General features: G+C 40.8%; 2 protein-coding genes across 3 annotated transcripts; one reads left to right on the top strand and one right to left on the bottom strand.

The window, feature by feature from the left end:
* Positions 1–2,200: 2,200 nt before the first annotated feature.
* On the bottom strand, positions 2,201–13,742 carry RAD1 (RAD1 checkpoint DNA exonuclease). Of its 2 annotated transcripts, none has more exons than XM_054031860.1 (6): positions 13,657–13,742; positions 10,755–11,027; positions 7,617–7,725; positions 4,779–5,037; positions 3,863–3,961; positions 2,201–3,506 (listed from the first exon to the last, which is right to left on the bottom strand). In XM_054031860.1, the coding sequence occupies exons 2-6, from the start codon at positions 10,947–10,949 to the stop codon at positions 3,323–3,325; spliced, it is 846 nt and encodes a 281-aa protein (XP_053887835.1). In that variant the 5' UTR covers positions 10,950–11,027; positions 13,657–13,742; the 3' UTR covers positions 2,201–3,322. The 2 variants fall into 2 exon arrangements, with proteins under 2 accessions (XP_053887835.1, XP_053887834.1); XM_054031859.1 differs by lacking the exon at positions 13,657–13,742 and adding an exon at positions 13,339–13,646.
* Positions 13,743–13,754: 12 nt separating this feature from the next.
* Positions 13,755–23,241, top strand: BRIX1 (biogenesis of ribosomes BRX1). The gene is made up of 10 exons (XM_054031858.1): positions 13,755–13,942; positions 16,398–16,509; positions 17,473–17,516; positions 20,104–20,174; positions 21,089–21,138; positions 21,233–21,306; positions 21,416–21,466; positions 21,759–21,860; positions 22,180–22,308; positions 22,741–23,241. Exons 1-10 carry the CDS (start codon positions 13,793–13,795, stop codon positions 23,002–23,004), a joined length of 1,047 nt encoding a protein of 348 aa, XP_053887833.1. The 5' UTR covers positions 13,755–13,792; the 3' UTR covers positions 23,005–23,241.
* Positions 23,242–24,047: the final 806 nt, after the last annotated feature.

The raw sequence follows: 24,047 nt of genomic DNA, 5'->3' as shown, positions 1-24,047 counted from the left end.
CCCCCCCCCCGGCTATTGGTACACTGGCTTTTTTATAATCTAAAATACAAAACAAAAAAACCCAATGTGTTAAATGTAGCCGGCTTTTAGCACTTCAGCTAAGGTTGAATACCTTCTTTTGATGTGAAATTCCTCTTTAATGCTTTGCCTTCACTACATAATCTTAATGGTAGAATACACCTATGAAGAGTTGACCTTACTAGTACAATGCTGACCACAACTATGCACTCAATGTTAGACAGTGTTGTAATCATGATTCAGAAGCCTAAGCCACTTTTGAAAATGGGTCTTAAGCACTTTTGAAAATTTGACCCAAAGACAAGTCACATTTAGCATTATGGAACTTCGTCATTAAACCCAGAATTCAGCCTGAGGCATGGGTGCATGTCTGAGCCAAGAAGGGTTGGGGCCAACATTCACTACATTCCAGTGATCTTATTAGCATAATAGCCACTAGCCAATTGTTACAAAGACCATATCCCCCTCCGAGGGTTTCCCCATGTTTGTGGAATCCTCCACTATTAATTTAGAGGAGCTGAGGTCTGTGCTCCATAGTGGCACAGAGACCTTAGCATAGGACAGGCCCCTAGGATGCAAAGAGAACACTACATAATGCAGACAGCTCTGAATGTTAATAAAACTGTTTCATTACAAATGACTGTTTAATCATTAGTGGCTCCTAGTACTGTACAGATTGTTTTTAATTTGTTTGGGTCTTCTTTCCAAGCTCACTATTGGTATAAGACAGACTGTTATACATATACAAATGAAATAGTATATTTAGTGGCCTTTAAGCTTATGTTCAAAAGTAATGTTAAGCCACAGCTATGTCCTTGAACACACCAGGTAATTCAAATCAGAAATAAGTTAAATTTAGTAAGTCATGCGCTCTGTTTCATTACATTAGTCACTGGGACTAGATGCAAGTCATTCTTACCACCTGTTCAGCTCTTCATATTCCAAGGCATCATACACATAGTTACTGAAGTCTCCAGGTAAATATTAATCTCTCTCCTTTGTTGAAGGGAAAACTACTAGAGACAATCTAAAGGGAGAAGTAAAGTGATTTCTAATATGGTCTTAAATTAAAATTCATTTATCTATGTAAGTTAAACATGAAAATGACAAAGCAGTAACTAGAGACCCAACACTGCTCCAAAATCTTTTTTATGAATGTGGCAGCTGTGAAATTCAAGAGGGCTGCTTTTTAAAAAAAATTATATTAAAAAAATCCCATGTCTGATAGGATGTATCAAAAGAGAAATATCAGAGCTGCTGGAAACTCCCATTGCTCTGAATGGATAAGTAATGTATGCACTAGACGAACAGTTGTCATTAATAGCATCTTTGAGTTCTGCAATAGCCAGTTGATGTCAGTCACTGTCATCTTATTATCATTAACCTTACCTCTTTCCCCCCTTGTTTCAAGTTAGACTGTAAATTCTGAGGGGCAGGGACCATTTTTGTACAATTGCTACAACAATAGGGGCCTGATGGTGACTGCTGCTTTTGGGTCTTGCTAGGGTATAAAAAATTAACTATACACACAGAACTTACCTGAACCGAGAGATAGGTCTCCCACTGATCTTTGGGTCTCTACCTGCAACTCTGATCTTCCTACTTTGATGTAGCATGCCCGTTGCATTATTTGCGGCGGCTGTGCCTGGTCAGATTGCAAAAGATCAGACTATTTACCACACCGACAGGGTTGATCATGTCTGGAACTGGTGGGTACATTTATGACAGATCATGTCTGAAGAGAACAAATGCAATTTCTGACTGAACTGCAGCCCATTTACTGCTGGAAACATGTTTTAATCCTGAAACTTGGCTTCATGGCTTGTAAAATTGAACAGGGAAGTACTGGGGGTTCACTTGTCAATATTAACTCATTAATTCAGAAGGCAAGTACTGTACCAGCTTCCCTCAAATGAGTGTCTGTTAAGCCTTTGTGCAAGAAACCATCTCTTGCACTGGTGATCTTACCAATTAGTGGCCTGGCTCTGATCCTCCCGTTTTGAAAAAGGTTGAAAAGATGGAGAAGTAATTTCAGTAAGTGGGCACAGAATGCAAGTCACTGAAAGTTTGTCTCCTTATCAATATTTTGTGTATCCACCATATCTTGAACCACTCTCTCTCATTCTTCCTGATTCAGTGCGACATTGAAAGAGCGGTTAGGAATAAGCAAAATCTGTCAATATTATATCTCAACATTTTATTTCCAGGAAACGATTCATTCACTTTGCTATTATTTTATTAAAAAAATACAAAAGCATTTCTAAATGCAGCAAAATATTAATGTGGTACATATGTATAGGTTTGTTACCATTAAAGGCAACTCCCAATTGTGACAAGCAATAATGTTTTATTTTATAAAAATCAACAACATTCCTTGGGATTTTTTCTTCTCCAAAACAATACTCCAATGCTCTTTTTCCTTAAAACTGAAATAAATAAGTGTTTTTGATCTGGAAGGCAGTGGTGAATGGATGGGGTTGGGGTAGAACACGTAAAAAAAACACATTTCAATAGCAAGGGTTGTATTAGTAATTTTTTTTTTAATTTGAAAAGTTAAAATCAAAATGACACTGCCCAAGTACTTAAAAGTGATTTACGTTGGGTTCTATGCTAACTTACCAGTACAGCACAAGCTCACTGCTGTGGAAAATGGGCATCCCCGATGAAATTCCAGGGAATTCAATATTACAGCTGGCTTGAATCTAGCTGAGGATGAGCAAATTTACAATTTACTGTTGTTGAGAAGTCAGTTTCAATTTTCACTCTCCACTTGTAGTCTCACAAAAAGGTTTTGTTTTTTTTAAATCATTTGAACAACCCACTGTCTAACACAAGCCAGCATTCAGACATTCACCACCTGTAATTGCTTCATCCAGGCTCAGAGCAAACCATGGCCAAAAACTGGTGGATTAACATACTGTTATTGTCACAGATTTACCGCATTGCTTGACAATAGTGACAGAATACTCAAGGGGCTGTTTGGTGATCATTCCAAGCTCGCAGTGGACAAGTGTGCACATCACAAAACCACCACCATCACAGCACCCTTTTCAGCCTCAGCACAGAGGCCAAGGATTAAGCTACCTTTTCACTTTTATAGATGGTCCATTCAGGTCAAGAGTGAGAAACACTCGCAAAGTAATATGGGAGAAGCTTCATTGTAGCTGCTTTTTCTGCTCCTTTCTATGGATAAACAGGGCATCCATTTTCTGGGCTATCAATCTGGCAACTTTCAATTTTTTTAAATTAAATATTTCATCATTCTGAATGTCCATAAATGAAATGCACAGTCCATATCATAGAGCTATAGTTCTGATTCAGTAATGTCCTCATCAGGGCAACAATAGTACTCCACAAAACAGATCTGTCCATCTTCATTCCTAATCATATACTGCAGTGAAAGGAATCCCCGATTATCTGTCCGAATAGACACTTTACAAGATAAAGCCAGTGCCTTAGTAGATGGTTTGAGCAAAGAGATCTTATACCTGCAGGTAAAGAAAAGCTATTTTAAAGTATATAAAATGTAACAATGGCTGACCCTTATTCTCAAGTAATGGACCAAAACTGACAAAACCAATTAGCAACATATCCAACCACAGTAGTAGTTTTACAGTATGGTTTAATTTTTCCCTGTTACTGCATCAACAGCATACATTTTATACTCTAATTTTTATTACTGAACTTTTAACCAGAAGAACAACTTCTGTCAAAGGGAAATTTTTAAATACTACTCTATGTTCTAGGGAAAGTCAGACATTTCAGTAGCTGATGAAACCACTTTTTCACCTTCTTGGTAATAATGTGTCATCAGACTACTACTATTACTGTCCTGATCACTGACCTGTTTGTCTGGGTCTGGTTGCAATGAAATGCTTCCATCAAATCAGAGTCTTTGGGATAGTCAAGATGAGCACTTCCTGCATTGCCAAAGGTGGATAATCTAAAAGACAAAATGCACCAACTTAGCAAAGCTTTTGATATTGACACCATCAAATCTGAAAAGCGGAAACAACAAAGTGATGTTATACATCGGGACAATTCTCAAAGCATTAGATTTCAACAAGCTACTTAGTCTTCATAAGAAATGAGGTAGCACAGCCAACATTATCTGTGGCACTCCAAACTGAGTTCCCCTGATAACAGCTGACTGTGGTTTCAAAGAAAGCTGACTTTCGCTAATGAAAGACTGATCATCATATTCCATTAGCACCTAGAGGCCACAATCTGCTGTACCAGAAACTGAAAGAAACCTGCTCGGCAGCACCTCGTGGAGCTGCCAGGAAAGTGGAAAACTGAGGAATTCCCCTATGCACTGCAGCATACAACTCCTGATTTTTCAGCCCTGATCAGTCACCCCTACCAAGGCCATGCAGACCTTGGAACTTATTCTTCATAACCAAAAATACAAAATGAATGGATTAAAAAAACAGCCTGGAATTTGTTTAACAAGGTGTACAAAATACAAGCTAAAAGGAGTTGTATCTGCTTATGCCAAGGCTGAAGCTGGCCCCTAACCTTAAAAGGATGATGTATTCTATTGCCAAAATTTTGGAATACTGAGAAATAAGGAACGAACAGTTGCCTGGTACCTTGTCTGAATAATTAAAGTCTTCATATGTGATGCAGCAGACCATTATAACAGAAGGCAGAATTAAACCTGTATGATGTTGAATAAGCAGCAGCAATAATTCCAAACATCAAAGAGCAACTAAGTTGCTAAACATGAACCTTTGAAATGGACATGTAGTTTCTGATACCTGAAATAAGGCTTGTCTGGAGACATGGTGATCTGCAGGACCTCACTGGTCATATCTAATTCAGCAAATGCTTCTCTTAACCCTTCTGACTGCAGGATAATTTTATTAACCACATTTGTACTGCAGAAATCAAAATCTAGTGTCTCTTCAGGTTCTTCAGTGTTAATTTTACACACAGTTACCACACCTCCTTCTTCTAGAAATAGGGTCAAGGGGTAGCCATAACCACGGTAACACATTCGAAGTGCTGTTGAAGTACCTGAAATGATGATAAAATTAGCACGCTTTAAGAGCTAGATGGTCTAAGGGAGAGAGGAGGGATAGCTCAGTGGTTTGAGCATTGGCCTGCTAAACCCAGGGTTGCGAGTTCAATCCTTAAGGGGGCCATTTAGGGAACAGGGGTAAAAATCTGTCTGGGGATTGATCCTGCTTTGAGCAAGGGGTTAGATTAGATGACCTCCTGAGGTCCCTTCCAACCCTGAAATTCTATGACTCTAAACTTTGGAGACCTGGATTCTAGCCATGCTTAAATCACAGATTAAATGGGTTTATTATGCTCAGTCTAGTCTCAGATCTTTACTGAATTCTGTCTCAATCACAAAATCATCATACAATTTAGGATGATTGACACTCTTTTCAAAAAGGCCCAAGATAGGAATAGCCAGGATATTAAAACAGGAGTACTTGTGGCACCTTAGAGACTAACATTTATTTGAGCATAAGCTTTCGTGGGCTAAACCCACTCCGGTGAAGTGGGTTTTAGCTCACGAAAGCTTATGTTCAAATAAATTTGTTAGTCTCTAAGGTGCCACAAGTACTCCTGTTCATTTTTTGGATACAGACTAACACGGCTGCTACTCTGAAACAGGATATTAGAGTTCATTCAAATGTGCAATGGCAGAATTGTCTGAGAAAGCTTGCACTGTGTATCTATCTGCAATGTGTGACTCTAGTCTACCCTCATTCATAAGTAACGCCTAAGAGAACATTTCTGGAAGAACTATTTTCAAGCAGGAAGACAGTTCAACTTCTAATATGTAAAATCACAGATAAGAACTGGATGTTTGACAATAGAATATTAATAATTCACAGTTCATATAAATAGAGCAATATTTCATTTTGAAATAGCATTTGAGGAAAAAAGGCATTTTTTAAGTGATCCACTAGAAAACTAACTACATATGAAATAAGACAGAGGCTGCCCTGAATTATTCAAACACAACAAGCTGTGAGGCTATACAAAATACCTTGTGGATGTATGGTGCACCCAAGACATAAGGCGAAAAGCCAGGGGCTTTTTACTAACTGAGGAATGTGATTAGAGGAAGGAGGATCATGTGCTTAAGGCACTGAAATTCTACTCAGGCTATCTTGGTTTAGTTCCCAGCTCTGCCACAGCCTTTCTGTTGTCCAAACTTGAACAGTCACTCTCTGTTTCAGTTCCCCATCTGTAAAATGGGGATAATACCTAGACATGTTGTGAAGATCAATTAATTGTTTTTGAGGTGCTCAGATACAATAATGTAATGGAGGCCAAAGAAGTACAGTAGAACCTCAGAGTTATGAACACTTTAGGAATAAAGGTTGTTCGTAACACTGAACAAAATGTTATGGTTCTTTCAAAAGTTTACAACTGAACATTGACTTGATACAGCATTGAACCTTTTTTATTATTTTAGTAATTTACATTTAACACAGTACTGTACTGTATTTGTATTTGCTTTTTTTCCTCCCCATCTCTGTTGCTGCCTGATTGCATACTTGCAGTTCCAAATGAGGTGTGTGGTTGATCAGTTTGTAACTCTGAGATTCTACCATACCTAGAAAGAGTGTAAAGTCATTACCAAGTTATACAAATGTTTTATAACAGTTTAGGATAGCTGAAGTCTAATGGATTGATGCCAAGGTTGGGCTGCAAGGTTCCAGTCTAAAGTCTATCACTGACTCATAGGGTGAGCTTAAAACAGGTCACTTAACCTGTCTGCTTACCTAGCTTTATAATAGCTGTTTGAGAGCTACAGCGAGGAAGGACCAGAAGCACCAAGCATGTGGTTGGCTTTTATTTATCAGAACCAACTTGCACCATTGATGGATTTCCTTCTACTTGCAACAACTGGCCCCTCTCTGGGCTTGTCTGTACTTAGGCTAGATCAGCACTGCTGTGACTGATGCAGTAGTGACGATTTAGTGGGTCTAGTGAAGACCTACTAAATCAATGACACAGCACTCTCCAGTCAACTCTGGTACTCTGCCTCTCCAAGAAGAGTAAGGGAAGTCAATGGGAGAGCACCTCCCGTTGACACAGAGCAGTGCACACACCACGGCAAGTCGACATAAGCTATGTCAACTCCAGGTACATTATTCGTATAACTGGAGTAGCGTAACTTGGGTCAACTTACCACGGTAGTTATAGACAAGGCCTAGGCCTTTACATTTCCTAAATCTGTGTATAATCACAAGATTTCTCTGCCACTTCTCTTACAAATCTTATATTTATGAACACATTTGTCTTCCAAACTCAAGACTTCTCATTGGGTACCTTTCACGGCCCCTTTACTTATAACTCTGTTCACTGCCACCTTTTCCGTCAGTGTCTGAATTCAGTTGAGTACCTACCTTCCTGGCCACTCGAGCAATTATCACAGCATACAGTTGCAGCAACTTAAGAAGCTAGCGTATGGCCTAATCAATCAGAGGGGGGGTCTTACTATGGGAAGGTTAGGTAATCTTTCAGTGACAGGAAAGATCACTTTCATAAAGACACTTGGGAGGTGGCTAGAAGCACACGTTTCACTCTGATTACTGAGGGCATCAGATCAGGACATGCACGCACAATACCTGGCAAAGAATTTGTACCAAAAATGGTCAAACAGTCTAAAAGAACAGCCAAATTGATTCGAAACATCACAGACTCTTCCTGTACAATAAATTCTTGAAAAATCCCTGCCTGTAAAAAAAAAAAGAGAGAGAAAAAGTGTGTGTATGGAAGAAGTGCAACAACATTTGTTTCTCTTTCTGCAGTAGCAGTGACTTAATCATCTCTATAAATCCATAATTTTCACCTTCAGAGCGCAACATGATACAAAATAAGAGCCAATGAGCATATAGAATCATAGAATCATAGAATATCAGAGTTGGAAGGGACCTCAAGAGGTCATCTAGTCCAACCCCCTGCTCAAAGCAGGACCAATTCCCAGCTAAATCATCCCAGCCAGGGCTTTGTCAAGCCGGGCCTTAAAAACCTCCAAGGAAGGAGACTCCACCACCTCCCTAGGTAACGCATTCCAGTGTTTCACCACCCTCCTAGTGAAATAGTTTTTCCTGATATCCAACCTGGACCTCCCCCACTGCAGCTTGAGACCATTGCTCCTTGTTCTGTCATCTGCCACCACTGAGAACAGCCGAGCTCCATCCTCTTTGGAACCCCCCTTCAGGTAGTTGAAGGCTGCTATCAAATCCCCCCTCATTCTTCTCTTCTGGAGACTAAACAATCCCAGTTCTCTCAGCCTCTCCTCATAAGTCATGTGCTCCAGACCCCTAATCATTTTTGTTGCCCTCCGCTGGACTCTTTCCAATTTTTCCACATCCTTCTTGTAGTGTGGGGACCAAAACTGGACACAGTATTCCAGATGAGGCCTCACCAATGTCGAATAAAGGGGAACGATCACGTTCCTCGATCTGCTGGCAATGCCCCTACTTATACAGCCCAAAATGCCGTTAGCCTTCTTGGCAACAAGAGCACACTGTTGACTCATATCCAGCTTCTCGTCCACTGTGACCCCTAGGTCCTTTTCAGCAGAACTGCTACCTAGCCATTCGGTCCCTAGTCTGTAGCAGTGCATGGGATTCTTCCGTCCTAAGTGCAGGACTCTGCACTTGTCCTTGTTGAACCTCATCAGGTTTTTTTCTGCCCAATCCTCTAATTTGTCTAGGTCCCTCTGTATCCGATCCCTACCCTCTAGTGTATCTACCACGCCTCCTAGTTTAGTGTCATCTGCAAACTTGCTGAGAGTGCAGTCCACACCATCCTCCAGATCATTAATAAAGATATTAAACAAAACCGGCCCCAGGACCGACCCTTGGGGCACTCCACTTGAAACCGGCTGCCAACTAGACATGGAGCCATTGATCACTACCCGTTGAGCCCGACGATCTAGCCAGCTTTCTATCCACCTTACAGTCCATTCATCCAGCCCATACTTCTTTAACTTGGTGGCAAGAATACTGTGGGAGACAGTATCAAAAGCTTTGCTAAAGTCAAGAAATAACACATCCACTGCTTTCCCCTCATCCACAGAGCCAGTTATCTCATCATAGAAGGCAATTAGGTTAGTCAGGCACGACTTCCCCTTCGTGAATCCATGCTGACTGTTCCTGATCACTTTCCTCTCCTCTAAATATAGTCAGGATCCTTTAAAAATTAGCACATAGCTTAGACAAAGGAAAATCAGATAAGTACAACATTTGAGCAGTGGCCTTTTACAGTGTAGTAATAAGCGATAAATGTTGAAGTATAAAGATCTCCCCACCAAACAGCAGATGTTCAGTGTGCTGTACAACTTAAATAAAACCAAGACTTGTCATTTATTTCCAGTACACCTATTGTGATAATAGGTAGCACAATTTCTGCCCTGAGGAGTTCACAATCTAAAGATAGTCAAGTAAGCAAACAGCAGCAGGTGGAAGGGAACACATTAAATAAAACATGACTTCTTAAAATTCAAAGAAATAAAACCAAGCAAGGAGGTCAAAATAGAAGACTAGAAAAAGGGGCTAATTTTCTCTCTCTGCCCCCTTCCTTCCCTTTCCTATTTTGTCCTTTTTTTATTCTCCCTCCACCTTATTTCTTTTTTTTTTGGGGGGGGGGGGGGGGGGAGGGGAGAAATCAATGAAATATAAATGAAATGAAAAATTACTAGAGATAGCAGAAAACTTAGTCCTGTAGGGCTCACCATAATAATTGCTTGATGACCTAAGACACAAAAGTGAACTCCCTAAAAGATGGATGGAATCTGAATGCAGAACTCTTTGAGATCATGAAATGGAAGATGTATAAATACAAACGATTACTACTATTATTTGGAGAGATGATCAACAAGATATTTCAAAAGGAAAATAATGAACTTTTTCACTGACGATGGAGAGGAAATGTTTACTGTCATGCAAGAGGGTATAGCAGGAAGTAATGGGATGGCATTAGGGAAAGAGAAGTAAGGCTGAATATTAGTAAAAAGCTTCCCCAGAGTGAGCTCTGTTCAATTGTAGAACTGTCTTCCATTAGGGAAGTGGTGGGATCTTTATCATGAGTCATCTGTAAATACATCAGACAATCAGTGACATATATACCCATAGTGAACAATCCGACGCTGGCCTCAGAGGATGTGCTGAATGACCTACAAGGTCTTTTCCCATCTCTAACTTTAATATCCAGCAGTGTTGCAGGGCACTTGCTGGGTCAGATTCTCCACCTTATGCCTACAATTTTGACAATTCTTCTCTATTCCCTACGATAAACTGCATGCATTTCCGTATTCTCTCGAACAGTCCTTCCATCTCATACTTTCCATTCGTAGCTACTTCTAGTATCTCTAATACTTCCCTGGCTCATGATATGAGCTCATATCTCACAGTGGCTTCGTACCATGTGCTTATACAAGACTCAATGCGAAAATAATGGTGATCCTCTCATATGCTATAGTAACAATAAAACAGGAGAACAATTTCCTCTCTGCTACATCAAGAATTTAACTCCAGCATTTCTGAATAGTGTCAACGTCTGCACTTTTGCAAGTCTAGAATTGAGATATCTAACGCGTTGGACCCGCTGGTCTCATCTTTTGTTTTTTGTTTGACTGGATTATGCCCATTGGGAAAGTCACTGACAAATGCAAGAGAAAGGAAAAAACTGCCATTTTAAACATGTGAAAGACTGATCACAGATAAACTGATGGTCTTATGATGTGCTAGGCTCCTTACCTGAATAAAGGCATTTGCCTGCAGACACTTTGCATTTTCCACTGTAACCTTGATTCCATTTGTAGTTGCAAAACATGTTGCATGGTCTTTAAAATGAATGGCTTTTAGGATATTTGAAAGGTTTCTGACATTGTCCAGACTGGCGACTAAGACATACTGATCATCACCAGTTTCAGGTTGAGTGGAGAGGGGCATTATCTAGTTTGCATTCACCAGTCCAGTCTTTCCTGTGACAGTATAAGTGAGGGATTAAGATGCAGTTTCAAAGAAAACCTAAAAAGAGGCAACAAACTTGTATTAATCTGAATTGCTGTGGATGAAAATTGGAAAGAAAAAAAAAAAGCTTCACAAAGCTGTGATGATGTACTGGCTGCAATGCTTTGGTATAATTAAATATTTAATGAATAGACCAGGAGTATGTACAAAGAATCCAAAAAAATAGTAGCTATTTCTACTCCCTGAGAGAGATATTCAGGTCCAATACTATTAAAACAGCAAAGTAACAGGATGCACAAGTGTATTCCTATATCTGGTACCACTGACCCCTGCTGGATAGATCATGAGACCAGTTCATTTTATTTTTTTTTTATATTTATATATATATTTATATTTATATATATATATATCACACACACACAAATTTCCCTCCATTTGAGCTTTAGCTCACAAAGTAGAGGCCTGTGTTTCTGAAACTGCAAGAGAAGACTGCTGATATTTCATCCTTCTATTCTCTCCTCATTCTATCCAGCTTGCAAGGAAATATATTTACATCTTTATGCTTTAAGTAGCATCTCCCTCTTTGTACAGGGTCATAGTATAGGCAAACTGCAAAACAAACTAATACAGAAGTTGTAGCCATGTCCTTTATTGATGCCTTAGGCTGGTAAATACAGATTAATATGTTTTTTCCCTCTGCTTTTTTATTACATGACAAATATTAGGACCCAACTTGCCTTGTTTTTGTGGAGGACTCTTTGGAAGACTACACACTTCACACTAGGGGGAAAGCTGAGTTGCAGCTTTCCCATTCCCAGGTGTCAGCTGAAAGGGTGAAGAATGCTGAGTGTCAACTGAGATTTCACCCTAGTGGGATGCCCCTATCCTACTCCACTTCTCCAGTCTTCCAGGAAAAAAGTCAGATCTAGTATTTCTATTGTAAACAAACAAAAACAGAAAGATGACATTACATCCATCTTCATAAAGAAATAAAGGCCACAATCATATTTTTCCTTTACAATTCACTTTTAATAGCAGATGGCCACTACTGACATTATGAGCACATGTACAGGTGTCATACAAGCAGACCCTGTCAGGGAGATTTTCAGTGACATGAAGGGCAGTTAGGTGCCCAAAACCTTTTGGTAGTGAATGGTGAAAATCTCCGCAAAGCTCCTCCTATCTCTATTGCTATGCCTTCTTTAAAGGCTGAACATTACCATGAAGCAGCACAATAGTTTTAATTGAACCACTAATTTTTTCCTGCTGTTGATAAGAAAAAAAGGCTGTGCTCCACTTTGTGAACAGAAATATGTTAGTGCCATTAACACACTTTACAATCTGTTCTTCTGATTTAAATTTAACAGAAAGTCTTCCACTTCCTTTCACAAAGCTCTAGGTTACAGCAGCTGCTTCCTTTTGGCCATTATACTCATTGTTTTTTGTGCCACTGTAGTTTTTGTTTCCCCCTGTGTAGCATCGGTTTTATGCATAATCTTCCAGGGATGAGGTTGCAACATCCTCATCCGTCTCCCAAATTGTCAGCAGCCTCTCAGCAGGGTGAACAGGATTCCCGGCACTCTCATCCTCATCACTGCAATGCAGGACCAATGTGAATCCTACCTCATGTTGTGTCTGATCATTAGCATTAAATCAGTTACAAGTCTGCAGAACCATTACATCCCGCACAGGTCTACTTCACACACCCCGCTGCGCGCGCGCCCCCCGAAGTTTGTGCTCCATGGGCCAAACTCTTTTTCATCTTCAACACGCTTCCCAAGCACTAATATTACAGTATGCTGTGACAACAGCTAGAGCAGTGGTACCAAACCTATTTACCATCGTGTGCAGCATCTGCAGCGCTTTATGTGGGCTGCATCCACACACTAGCTATAAAAACGAGGAGTCCGGTGGCATATTAAAGACTAACAGATTTATTTGGGCATAAACTTTCATAGATTAAAAAACCACTTTCCCTCTCTTGGTATTGACACCTCCTCCTCAATTATTGGGAGTCGACTACATCCACCCTGATCGAATTGGCCCTGTTAACACTCATTCGCCACTTGTAGGGTAACTCCCTTCTCTTCATGTATAATAATGCCTGCATCTGTAACTTTCACTCCATGCATCTGAAGAAGTGGGGGTTTTACCCACAAAAGCTTATGCCCAAATAAATCTGTTAATCTTTAATATGCCACCGGACTCCTCGTTGCTTTTATAGCTAGTGTGTGGATGCTGCCCACATAAAGAGCTGCAGATGTTGCACACAATGGTAAATAGATTTGGTACCACTCCTCGTTGTATTTGTGGATACAGACTAACACAGCAACCCTTCCCCCCCGATACTTGACACTAGCTAGATTACCTGTACGGCCCGGAGGCTGTCACTGGGTCACAGCTGTGCGCTGATGGGCCACACGCGGCCCTCAGGTTGAGACCCAGGAGCTAGAGGAATCAGGCCGGAGGCCCCTTTGCACTAGGCACTCAGCAGCGGACACAGACCCCGGCCCGCTCTGGGGAACCAGCGACCCGGGGACAGCGCTGAACTGGGAACCTCACCCCAGGCTCGGGTCGGGGGTCCGCCCGCTCAGCCCAGTGACGTGGCTCCGGGAACCCGCCGCGCCGCCGCCTAACACCGTCACACGCGATGCGGACCCTCCCCACACAGCGACTAGCGACTCACCCCGTGCTTTACGGCTGTCGTAAAACGAGATCCGCCGGAGCAGGGCAGCACGCCGCCGGCCAGGACCATAGCGCGAGGAGCGGAAGACCATGGCGAGGGAGCGCAGCTTCCGGTGGGAAGGTCACGTGTAGGCAAGATGGCGGCGGCCAAGAGGAAGCGTGGAGGTGCTGCGACCCGGGCGAGGAAACGAGCCAGAGGGGCTCCGAATGGGACCGGGCCGCCGGCCAAGCCAAGCCCGCAGGGAGAGGAGCGGGAGGAGCACAGCATCCCGGCTCCCATCTCTAAGGTAAAGAGAGCGGCTGATCCCGCTCCTGCCCGAGGTGTCTGCTCCTCCCTCCCCCCTCCCGGAGTATGTGAGTATGTGGCTGGCCTGGACGGTCTCCGCCGGTCTCTCTATGGCGCGGAGGGTAAGAGGCCGGGGTGGCCTAGGCTGTGTCCTCCCTGTTGGTGGTAGGAGCTCTGGAATGGTCCATCGTGTTCGCCATCCCCTCTGCGGGACGGGGAGGGCCTGCCCTGCTGGGGAAAGGCTGTCTCTCCTCAGGGGAGGCTTCCCACGGGCCGGAGATTATCCGTCTCCAGCCTCAGAACTTTTAGAGACGTTGCCTCTCATTAGAGAAGCAGCTCTCTTCCCTCTGAGTTCTCAGTATTCTTGCAGGGCCGCCCCCCGCTTGGTGTGGAAGGGGGCAAATCGCTGGTTGCAGTCGCTCCACAAAAACAAGGGATCTGGTGGCACCTTAAAGGCTAACAGATTTATTTGGACATAAGCTTTCATGGGTAAAAAATCCTCACTTTTTATCCATAAAAGCTTATGCCCAAATAAATCTGTTAGTCTTTAAGGTGCCACCGGACCCCTTGTTGTTTTTGTGGATACAGACTAACACAACTAATCCCTGATATTAGTCTCTCCACAGAGACATGTGCTGCCTTGATCTGTGTGGTCACCCAAACTCCTCATATGAGTGTGCAAAGCAAGGTTATGTTTCACTGTCATGATCTGCACAGATATCTTGAATACACTAGTAACAAGGAGATACCACGTCTAAGCACCTGAAGTGCCGCCCTGAACACAGGGGTGCTCCGATCAAACTGAGGCACTGCATGTGCTCTGGGGGTCTGTTTTTTTCTGCTTCCATGAAGATGGGCCACGTTGGGTGCTGTAGTTTTGGGCAACTGAGGCCAGTAATCAGTCTGGAATCTCTTCCCACACTCAACTCCACGATCCAAACTCTAGCCAGTACTTGACTATTCCTAGTTATTGGGTTCTTGAGCTTGTTGGTCTGAGATGGCGGTGTCCATAATAAGCAAAAATGAGCAGTTTCTCATATATTGGGGGGTGGGGGTGTGTGTGTCATTCTAGAGCAATAGCTTTTCACAATATTGGTCCCCATTATTATGAACTTGTTATTTGGTGTTATGATTTTTATATGAAATGGTTTGTATTCTGGATCATATAATGCAATTGCGATATAGCAATACTAACACCCTAAAATATTATCAGAGTTAAAAACAAATAAAGCCTTGTACAAGGACTTGGTAGCTAGTTTTAGTGACTGTTTTATTTAGGGAGCATCCCAAATGACACGGTTCAGTAGTACATTTGACAGCTTTTCAGTTTTTTTTAAATAACTTGCATATTGAAATTGGAAATCCTATAGTCCATAGAAGCTACCCGGGCCTTCTGTGCTGAGTTAACAGAGGATTCATTTGCAGCAGACCCTTTTATCCTGTGTTGCTTTACAACTCCCTGGCTCTCAGCTCACTTTGTAGAGAAAAGAAGAACAGGAGTACTTGTGGCACCTTAGAGACTAACAAATTTATTAGAGCATAAGCTTTCGTGGACTACAGCCCACTTCTTCGGATGCATAGAAAGCAACAGATCAGCCTTTTCTTGTGACTGAGATGACCTACTGTGCTTCTAATATTCTTGGCTTTCTGCACAGCTCAAAATGCTGCAGATCCATTTGTCAATGTCCAGGGGAGGGAGGAGTTTCACCAAAGCCCCTCAGTATTCTGTTGCTGACTCAAAGGGAGGATTAGGGTGAATTCACTGGGGATATTGCCATTTTCTTCCTGTCAGAGACAACTATTCCTAGAGCTCACGAAAATATTTTAGAAGCAGCAGCTCTTGCCTCTGGAATGGACTGAATGGCTGGGATTTTCAAAGTGCTTTCTTGAATGAATGGCACTGCACTCCTCTCTAAGTTCTTAACTCTTCCTTCACCTTAAAATTACACAAGATGAACACTTCTGTACTATCACTATATGCAGTTTAACTTTTATGCACTTAATGTCATTTTGCTGTATTTAGTTGCATATTCCTGTACCATCCCTGACCCTCATGGTTATTGTTTAAATGGGAAAACAAATAGATTTCAGGGCTACTTACCCCTCCTGTCTGCAAGCAGCTGCACCCTGATACATGAAGTTTAGCACAGCCTAAGAGGGGAAATTTTATGTGAGCAGCCTCAAATATCGATCGTGTATCACTGAAAACATTGAGTTGATTAGGATTCTTTGTGTAGGAATTAAGTAGTCAAGTGTGAAAGATCAGAGTTGCCCACATAAACATTTATATCTCTGTTCCTGTTGAAAAGGCAGCACTTTGTTTTAATTGGAAACTTCTTCACAAATGTAGATTTTAAAAAATCTGAAATCTTAATTGATTAAATATTAACTTTGATTTTAAAAAAGTTTAAGATTATAAACTTTTTTTTTCCACCTTAACTTTGTGTTTCTTTTAGGGTAAATGGAAGAACAAAGAGCGGGTGCTTATTTTCTCTTCTAGAGGAATAAATTTCAGAACAAGACATCTAATGCAAGACTTGCGAACATTGATGCCCCACTCCAAAGCAGGTAGGGTCTAGGTATGGCTTGTGTCTAAGTTTGTCAGTGTTTTTGGCTATTCTAGTTTATTATACCACTTGCTTCCAACAGCCTGCTTTTTGAAGATGGTGCATAATTCTTATTTTATATGGCTCACTGTCTGTTGTTGACGTTATTTACCCCAATTGCTGCACAGAATAAGTGTTGGATTAGAACATAAGAATGGCCGTACTGGGTCAGACCAAAGGTCCATCCAGCCCAGTATCCTGTCTACCGACAATGGCCAATGCCAGATGCCCCAGAGGGAGTGAACCTAACAGGTAATGATCAAGTGATCTCTCTCCCGCCGTTCATCACCACCCTCTGACAAACAGAGCTAGGGACACCATTCCTTACCCATCCTGGCTAATAGCCATTAATGGATTTAACCTCCATGAATTTATCCAGTTCTCTTTTACACCCTATTATAGTTCTAGCCTTCACAACCTCCTCAGGCAAGGAGTTCCACAAGTTGACTGTGTGCTGTGTGAAGAAGAACTTCCTTTTATTTGTTTTAAACCTGCTGCCGATTAGATTCTAATTAAGATCTTTAGGAAACTAGGCCTCCATTCTGCAAACACTCAAATACATGCTTTGCTTTATGTTTCACTATTCCTTTGACTTCAGTAAAACTACTTGCAAGCATAATGCTTTGTATGTGTTTCAGTATAAAGCCGTATGGTAAATTGGGGCCTTAAGCTGGTATGTGCAAAAACTGTTGTTAAAAGCAACCCAAGTAATGAGTAAGAGGTAAAATAATACCAACAGTGAACATGAGTTATATGCAAACTGCTGAGAAACACAAAAACTGAGAAAATGCTTCATCTTTCTTTAGTAATAGTAGGTGAAATATTTTCAGAAAAGTGTGGGTTTTTTGTTTTTAATTGCTGGTGTCCCTTGTAATATACAAAAGCATACAAGTCTGTTCAGTGGTACTTTTTTCTTTGTTTACAGACACTAAAATGGACCGTAAAGACAAGCTGTTTGTAATTAATGAGGTAATGCCATGACTAAACTAATATTTATATTTTGGCTTTTTGGAAATTGTGTGAGCAGATAGGTGATGTTGAAATGGAAGAGAATTTTGGTTTACTTCATGAAGCACAAAGAGTCTAAATCCTGCTGTTTGAATTACTTGCTAAACCACAGGAAGTAATCAGAGTCATTCTTCTGCATCGGAAATAGGTTAATTCACTTTTTGAAACCAAGACTAGTAAGTAAAATATTGATGTAATCTTGCATTTGTCCTCTCTTTTGTTAGACATGATCTGATAGACATGAGAACCTGGTCCTGAAAGCACTCTGTATGCAGAACTCTTATTGAAATCAATAGAAGTTCTGTGCACAAAAGGCTTGCAGGATAAAGCCCTATGGTGGCATAGAATCATAAAATATCAGGGTTGGAAGGGACCTCAGGAGGTCATCTAGTCCAACCACCTGCTCAAAACAGGACCAATCCCCAACTAAATCATCCCAGCCAGGGCTTTGTCAAGCCTGACCTTAAAAACCTCTAGGGAAGGAGATTCCACCAGCTCCCTACGTAATCCATTCCAGTGCTTCACCACCCTCCTAATAGTGGAAAAGGTTTTTCTAATATCCAACCTAAACCTCCCCCACTGCCACTTGAGACCATTACTTCTTGTTCTGTCATCTGGTACCACTGAGAACAGTCTAGATACATCCTCTTTGGAACTCCCTTTCAGGTAGTTGAAAGCAGCTATCAAATCCCCCCTCACTCTTCTCTTCTGCAGACTAAATAACCCTCAGCCTCTCCTCATAAGTCATGTGCTCCAGTCCCCTAATCATTTTTGTTGCCCTTCGCTGGACTCTTTCCAATTTTTTCCACATCCTTCTTGTAGTGTGGGGCCAAAAACTGGACACAGAACTCCAGATGAGGCCTCACCAATGTCAAATGGAGGGGAATGATCACGTCCCTCAATTTGCTGGCAATGCCCCTACTTATACAGCCCAAAAAACATTAGCCTTCTTGGCAACAAGGGCACACTGTTGACTCATATCCAGCTTCTCGTCCACTGTAACCCCATGGTCCTTTTCTGCAGAACTGCTACCTAGCCGTTTGGTCGCTAGTCTGTAGCAGTGCATGGGATTCTTCCGTCCTAAGTGCAGGACTCTGCACTTGTCCTCGTTGAACCTCATCAGATTTCTTTTGGCCCAATCCTCTAATTTGGCTAGGCCCCTCTGTATCCGATCCCTACCCTCCAGTGTATCTACCACTCCTCCCAGTTTAGTGTTATCTGCAAATGAAGATATTGAACAAAACCAGCCCCAGGACCAACCCTTGGAGCACTCCGCTTGATACCAGCTGCCAACTAGACATGGAGCCATTGACCACTACCCGTTGAGCCCGATGATCTAGCCAGCTTTCTATCCACCTTAGTCAATTCATCCAGCCCATACTTCTTTAACTTGCCAGCAAGAATACTGTGGGATATCTGTATCTTGGGTCTAAATACACCATGGTTGCAAAGATATTGAATAAAAAACATACAGGGTGAAAACGAAGAAGAAAAGGGCTGATGGAAGGAGGACAAGGTTACAAAGGTTAAAAACTTTGTGGTTGTTTTTGTCAAGAACATTTGTAATTATAATCTTAAAATATTTAATTGGTGGTGGGGATGTGCTTTTTTGTGCAAGGCTGAAGGAGGCAATAAAGAGTACAGGTACATGTGGCATAGCTAGTGAATTGAACTAAGTGGCAGTATGGGTGGATCCATTAGTGGAAATGAACCAAAGAGGAATCAAAGCAGTTTAGACTTCCAGCAGATATTAGAGGGTGGAGGTGATAGAGACAGCAAGTGTCTGTGGCTTTTGTGTTGGAGTAAAGACTTCTGGGAGCCTAGTGCCTTTGAATCATTACCCCTATGAAAGAACTGCTGTTGCTTTTTTTTGTGAGTTAGTCCCCTGGTGCCCTTTCTAGTTGAGGGAAGGGAGAAGAAGGGTAGGCTGGCAAGCCTTTTCTGGCCTTATCTCCTCTACCTATGCTGGGGTGCTGCTGCTGGAATGTATTAACTTCATGGATGAAAATGATTGCTGTTCATGAACTTTTTTTTTTTTTTAAAATGAGGCATCTTATTTTGAAATAGGAAATTGACTATTGATAGAGAGACTTAATTTCAAAACCAAGAACCTATATAGAATAGAAGCATTTTGTTCCATCGCTCTGCAATCTGCCAATGAAAAGTGCTTTACAAAAGAAAGTGTTGTTTCCCTCATTTTACGTTGGCAAACCTGAGGCACAAATAGGTTAGAAGATCAGCCTGAAGAAAGCCACCCAGTGGGCCAGTGGCAGAGCTGAGACTAGGTGCCCTGACAGTCTAATGCCCTGTCCACTGGAGTGCTGGTCGTTGCTAGTTTTCTGGGAATAAAAATAATTTAAAAGCCTTTCAAGGTGGCTATTATTTAAAACTGACTTTTCTGCAGGCACCAGGTGTTGTTTATTAATGCAAGACCTTTGCATATTTTCACTTCAGGACAGAAATACTTGAGACAGATTTGGAAGGTTTGTGAAAAGATCCATGGAGCTTTGTTAATAGCTAATTTGCCATATGCCTTCTTTTTATATAGATTTGTGAAATAAAAAACTGCAATAAGTGCATATTTTTTGAAGCCAAAAAGAAACAGGATCTCTACATGTGGTGAGAAAATACACTATGCTTTATTAAATCTCCCTCTATAATCATAGTTGCTCATATTCTGACTAGAGCAGTGGTTCTCAAACTTTTGTACTGGTGACCCCTTTCACATAGCAAGCCTCTGAATGCGACCCCTACCCCCCATACATTAAAAACACTTTTAAAAATATGTAACACCATTATAAATGCTGGGTGCAAAGCAGGGTTTGGGGTGGAGGCTGACAGCTCACAAACCCCCATGTATTAACCTCATGACCCCTTGAGGGGTCCTGCCCCCCAGTTTGAGAACCATTGGACTAGAACTCTATTTAAAACATCCTACAGTTTGAAGATTTACACCTTTAGTGATCAATACATTTCAAGAGTGACACTTTAAAAAAGTACAGTTAAACATGCTCATATGACAGCATGTACTTGCTTTCCTTCTGTTGACTGTTTTTTACCAGAAGAAAAATGTTCCACTATTCCTTGTGGGGTTTAAGTATACTGATTTTTTTTTTTTTTTTTTTTTTTTAAATAAATTTGTATTTGAATATACCTGAAGCTGCCACAGAATTTTAAGTCTTCCCTACAGGACTGCTGCAGAAGTTTAAGCCAAACTTCCCATAGAATACTTCAGGTCTTGGCAGTAGTAGCAAGAGTAAATGAGACTGGCTTTATTTACAAAAATACTATTTCAAATTTTTATAAGCAGCAAAGTAATTGTAAATAAAACACTATTTTCTATGAAGCCTCATAATTTGAGGTCTGCTGATTATACCTTATGCCATTTTTAATTAAAATATCTAAAATGAACTATCATTTATACACAACAAAAGCCAGTTTTAAAACTACTACAGTAAAAAGTCTGGTTGAAATTTACTGTAGAATTCTGAAGTATTTTTCTTGCCATTACTAATGGATGTCTTTTGTTTCAGGCTTTCAAATTCACCTCAAGGACCATCAGCCAAATTTTTAGTACAGAATGGTAAGTTGAGCTCTCAGATTTCTTCTACTGCTTTTATTTATTTGTTTTTCTTAGAAAACTGTTTAAAAACTAAAACTATTCAAAATCATTGTAGTTCATACCCTGGCAGAACTGAAGATGACTGGAAACTGCCTGAGAGGCTCACGGCCTCTTCTGTCCTTTGATCCGGCAAGTACAGGATTTCAGATTGTTTTGACCTATAGTATCTCTGATTTTCTTTTTCTCTATACTGCTGTTGCCTTCTCTGTGTTCATAAAATTGTATTTTTCTCTTCTAGGTGTTCGATCAAGAGCCACACTATGCTCTGTTAAAAGAGTTGTTTATTCAGGTCAGTATGTGCCAACTGTGTTTTGGGATTTCTTGTAACTTACAAACTCTTTGTGCTAATATTTCAGGCTTAATACATATTGCAAGTTGCTTGTGTGTGTCTTGGTACTTAGACACTAATCCTGCAAAGACTTGCACATGTGCTTTAAGTCAATGGGACGACTCACATATGGAAGTCTCTGCAGGATGAGGATGTTAAATAGTAAAACAAGATGAATGCAAAGGTAATTAAACTTTATATTTTGGACTCTTGATCATTTTAGATGAGAAATTTGTTTTTGCCTTTGTTATAGATTTTTAGTACACCACACTATCACCCCAAAAGCCAGCCTTTTGTAGATCATGTATTCACGTTCTCCGTCACAGACAACAGGATCTGGTTTCGAAACTATCAGGTTAGTTGTTTCTCTTGACTTTTGAAAAATTGCACTAAATGTATGATTTCATATGAAATACAGTAAATTGAAAGGAAACCTTTAATTATTACCAGGATATGCTGACATCCACCCAACTTATACAAAAAAGTGAATTCAAAATGTTTTATAGTGGACTCAAACTACCAGTACCTTTTTACATGCTTAACATAAATTAGCTGCATTAGATTTTGGGCTTGAACACCTGTGAATACATCTGTGTAAAATGTTTAAAGAATAATGTGTATGTATAAGTCCAGCACAGGAATCTCAAATGAAGGTGTTTGCTGTTTTGTTACAGATCATGGAAGAAGATGCAGCTCTTGTAGAAATTGGACCTCGTTTTGTTTTAAATCTCATAAAGATTTTCCAGGGCAGCTTTGGAGGACCAACTCTGTATGAGAATCCACATTACCAGTCTCCAAACATGGTAATAGTCTTGCCTTTGGTTTTGCTTGCATTTAACGAATTCCTTAGGCCTTGATTGTGCAAGCTGTTCTGTATGAGTGTACCCCTGCTCAGAGGAGATCAGCTTACAGGATCAGGAGCCACAATGTGGCAACACATGTAATAGGTTATAATTGTAGGGTAAAATAATCACTGGCATGTGAAATGAGCAGATTTATGAAACTAATAATGCTGAGTTGTTTGATCTCTCAATGAGAAGATGGCAGTATGCTGAGGAATTTGCCAGTTGAAGGGCGATCCTTTCAAAAAGATCACTTTCTAAGTGGAGAGCATTTTCTGTATTATAAAATGTTGTATGTGAACTTTTTGCAATATCACCTTGTTAGATGAGTTTTTCCGTCTCTCCTTTGCCTTTCAGTGCAACTGCATTAACTTACTTTTCTTGTTTTGATAGCATCGGCGGATGACAAGATTGGCTGTAGCTGCTAAATTTAGAGAAAAACAGCAAGTGAAAGACCTGCAGAAACTTCGGAAAAAAGAAGAAAAGACAATTATTCCAGAAGATCCTACTGAAACTGTCTTTGAAACTCCAGCAGAGGAAAAGCCATTGGAAATAGAGTTGGTGAAACCAGAGCTAAAAGTCAATTTGAAAAAGAAAAAGAAATTATTTCAACGACAAAGGAAAAGGCAAAAAAATCTTTCCAGGGTGGGAGTGTAAAATGTTAAGTGGAAAAAAATTAAGAAAACTTCAAAAAGTCATCTGTTAGTCTTGCATACTTAGGTTTTTAGCTGTATTTCAGAGCTATCTTGCATATGATCTTAGATCTCATTTTTTAAAAGTCAGCAGCTGCTTGCCACCAACTTTGAGTAAATGAAAACTCAATGTGGATTTCTTCTGCTCTAGGACTCACCTTAGACTGTTTTTTAAATAAAATTTGTTGGTATTTTTGTTGTACATCTGTCTTCCAAAGAATAGATACATTAATGCCTTACAAGGCTCTTAGAGAAATTTGGGGGTTTCAAGGGGAAGGGGTTGCGGGGCAGCAGCAAGAGGTGAATAAGAAAGTCTGACCAAAAATTTCTTACAATTGAAAATTAGTCTTGTATGGGACAGTAATTTTGGTGTGTTTCGGGGGGCGGGGAAGCACTACCTAACGGAGTTTGGGTGGTTACCCCTAGCCATAGTTCAGAAGTTTAGCTCCCCAGTCCTGTCCAGCAGTAGTCAAGATCTTAGTCTATATTACATTTATGATATACAAGTACACTATCTCTTTAAAAGATGCAACATGCCTACAGTATTGGTTCACTTTTCTTGGCCAGTTACCCACCCTATCCCGCTCTTCTTGGAGAAGAGAGAGGATTGTGATTTTTTTTTTTTTTTTTAAATCACAGGATTTTTTTTTTTGTTGGCATTTTTAAGAATAGTGGATCTACAAAAGCATAAGGGGCTTTCCTCATAGAAAAGGGGGCAAACCATGTTTACTTTGTGTTGCTCTTGGTGTCCTGTACCAAGTATGCTGCTGTTGCTCAAAGATACAATGGAACGTTGTCCTTTGTGGGTGCTGATGCTCCTTGATATTCCACCCTTCTCTATTATTCTAATTTCTAGTGTGGTAGGTTCTGTACAAACACAGAACAAAAAGACTGTCTCTGCCCCCCAAAGAACTAACACTCTGAAGAAACAATTGTCTTAGCTTGGGCCTTGTTTAAAGTTATTACTAGCAAGAGCAGTCAGGCCTGCAATTAGCTAACTGTGTATGC

Source organism: Malaclemys terrapin, chromosome 6 (genome assembly GCF_027887155.1).
Source record: "Malaclemys terrapin pileata isolate rMalTer1 chromosome 6, rMalTer1.hap1, whole genome shotgun sequence".
NCBI lineage: Eukaryota > Metazoa > Chordata > Testudines > Emydidae > Malaclemys > Malaclemys terrapin.
The sequence above is the reverse complement of the archived record's forward strand: the minus strand, read 5'-3'. Positions and strand labels throughout refer to the sequence as shown.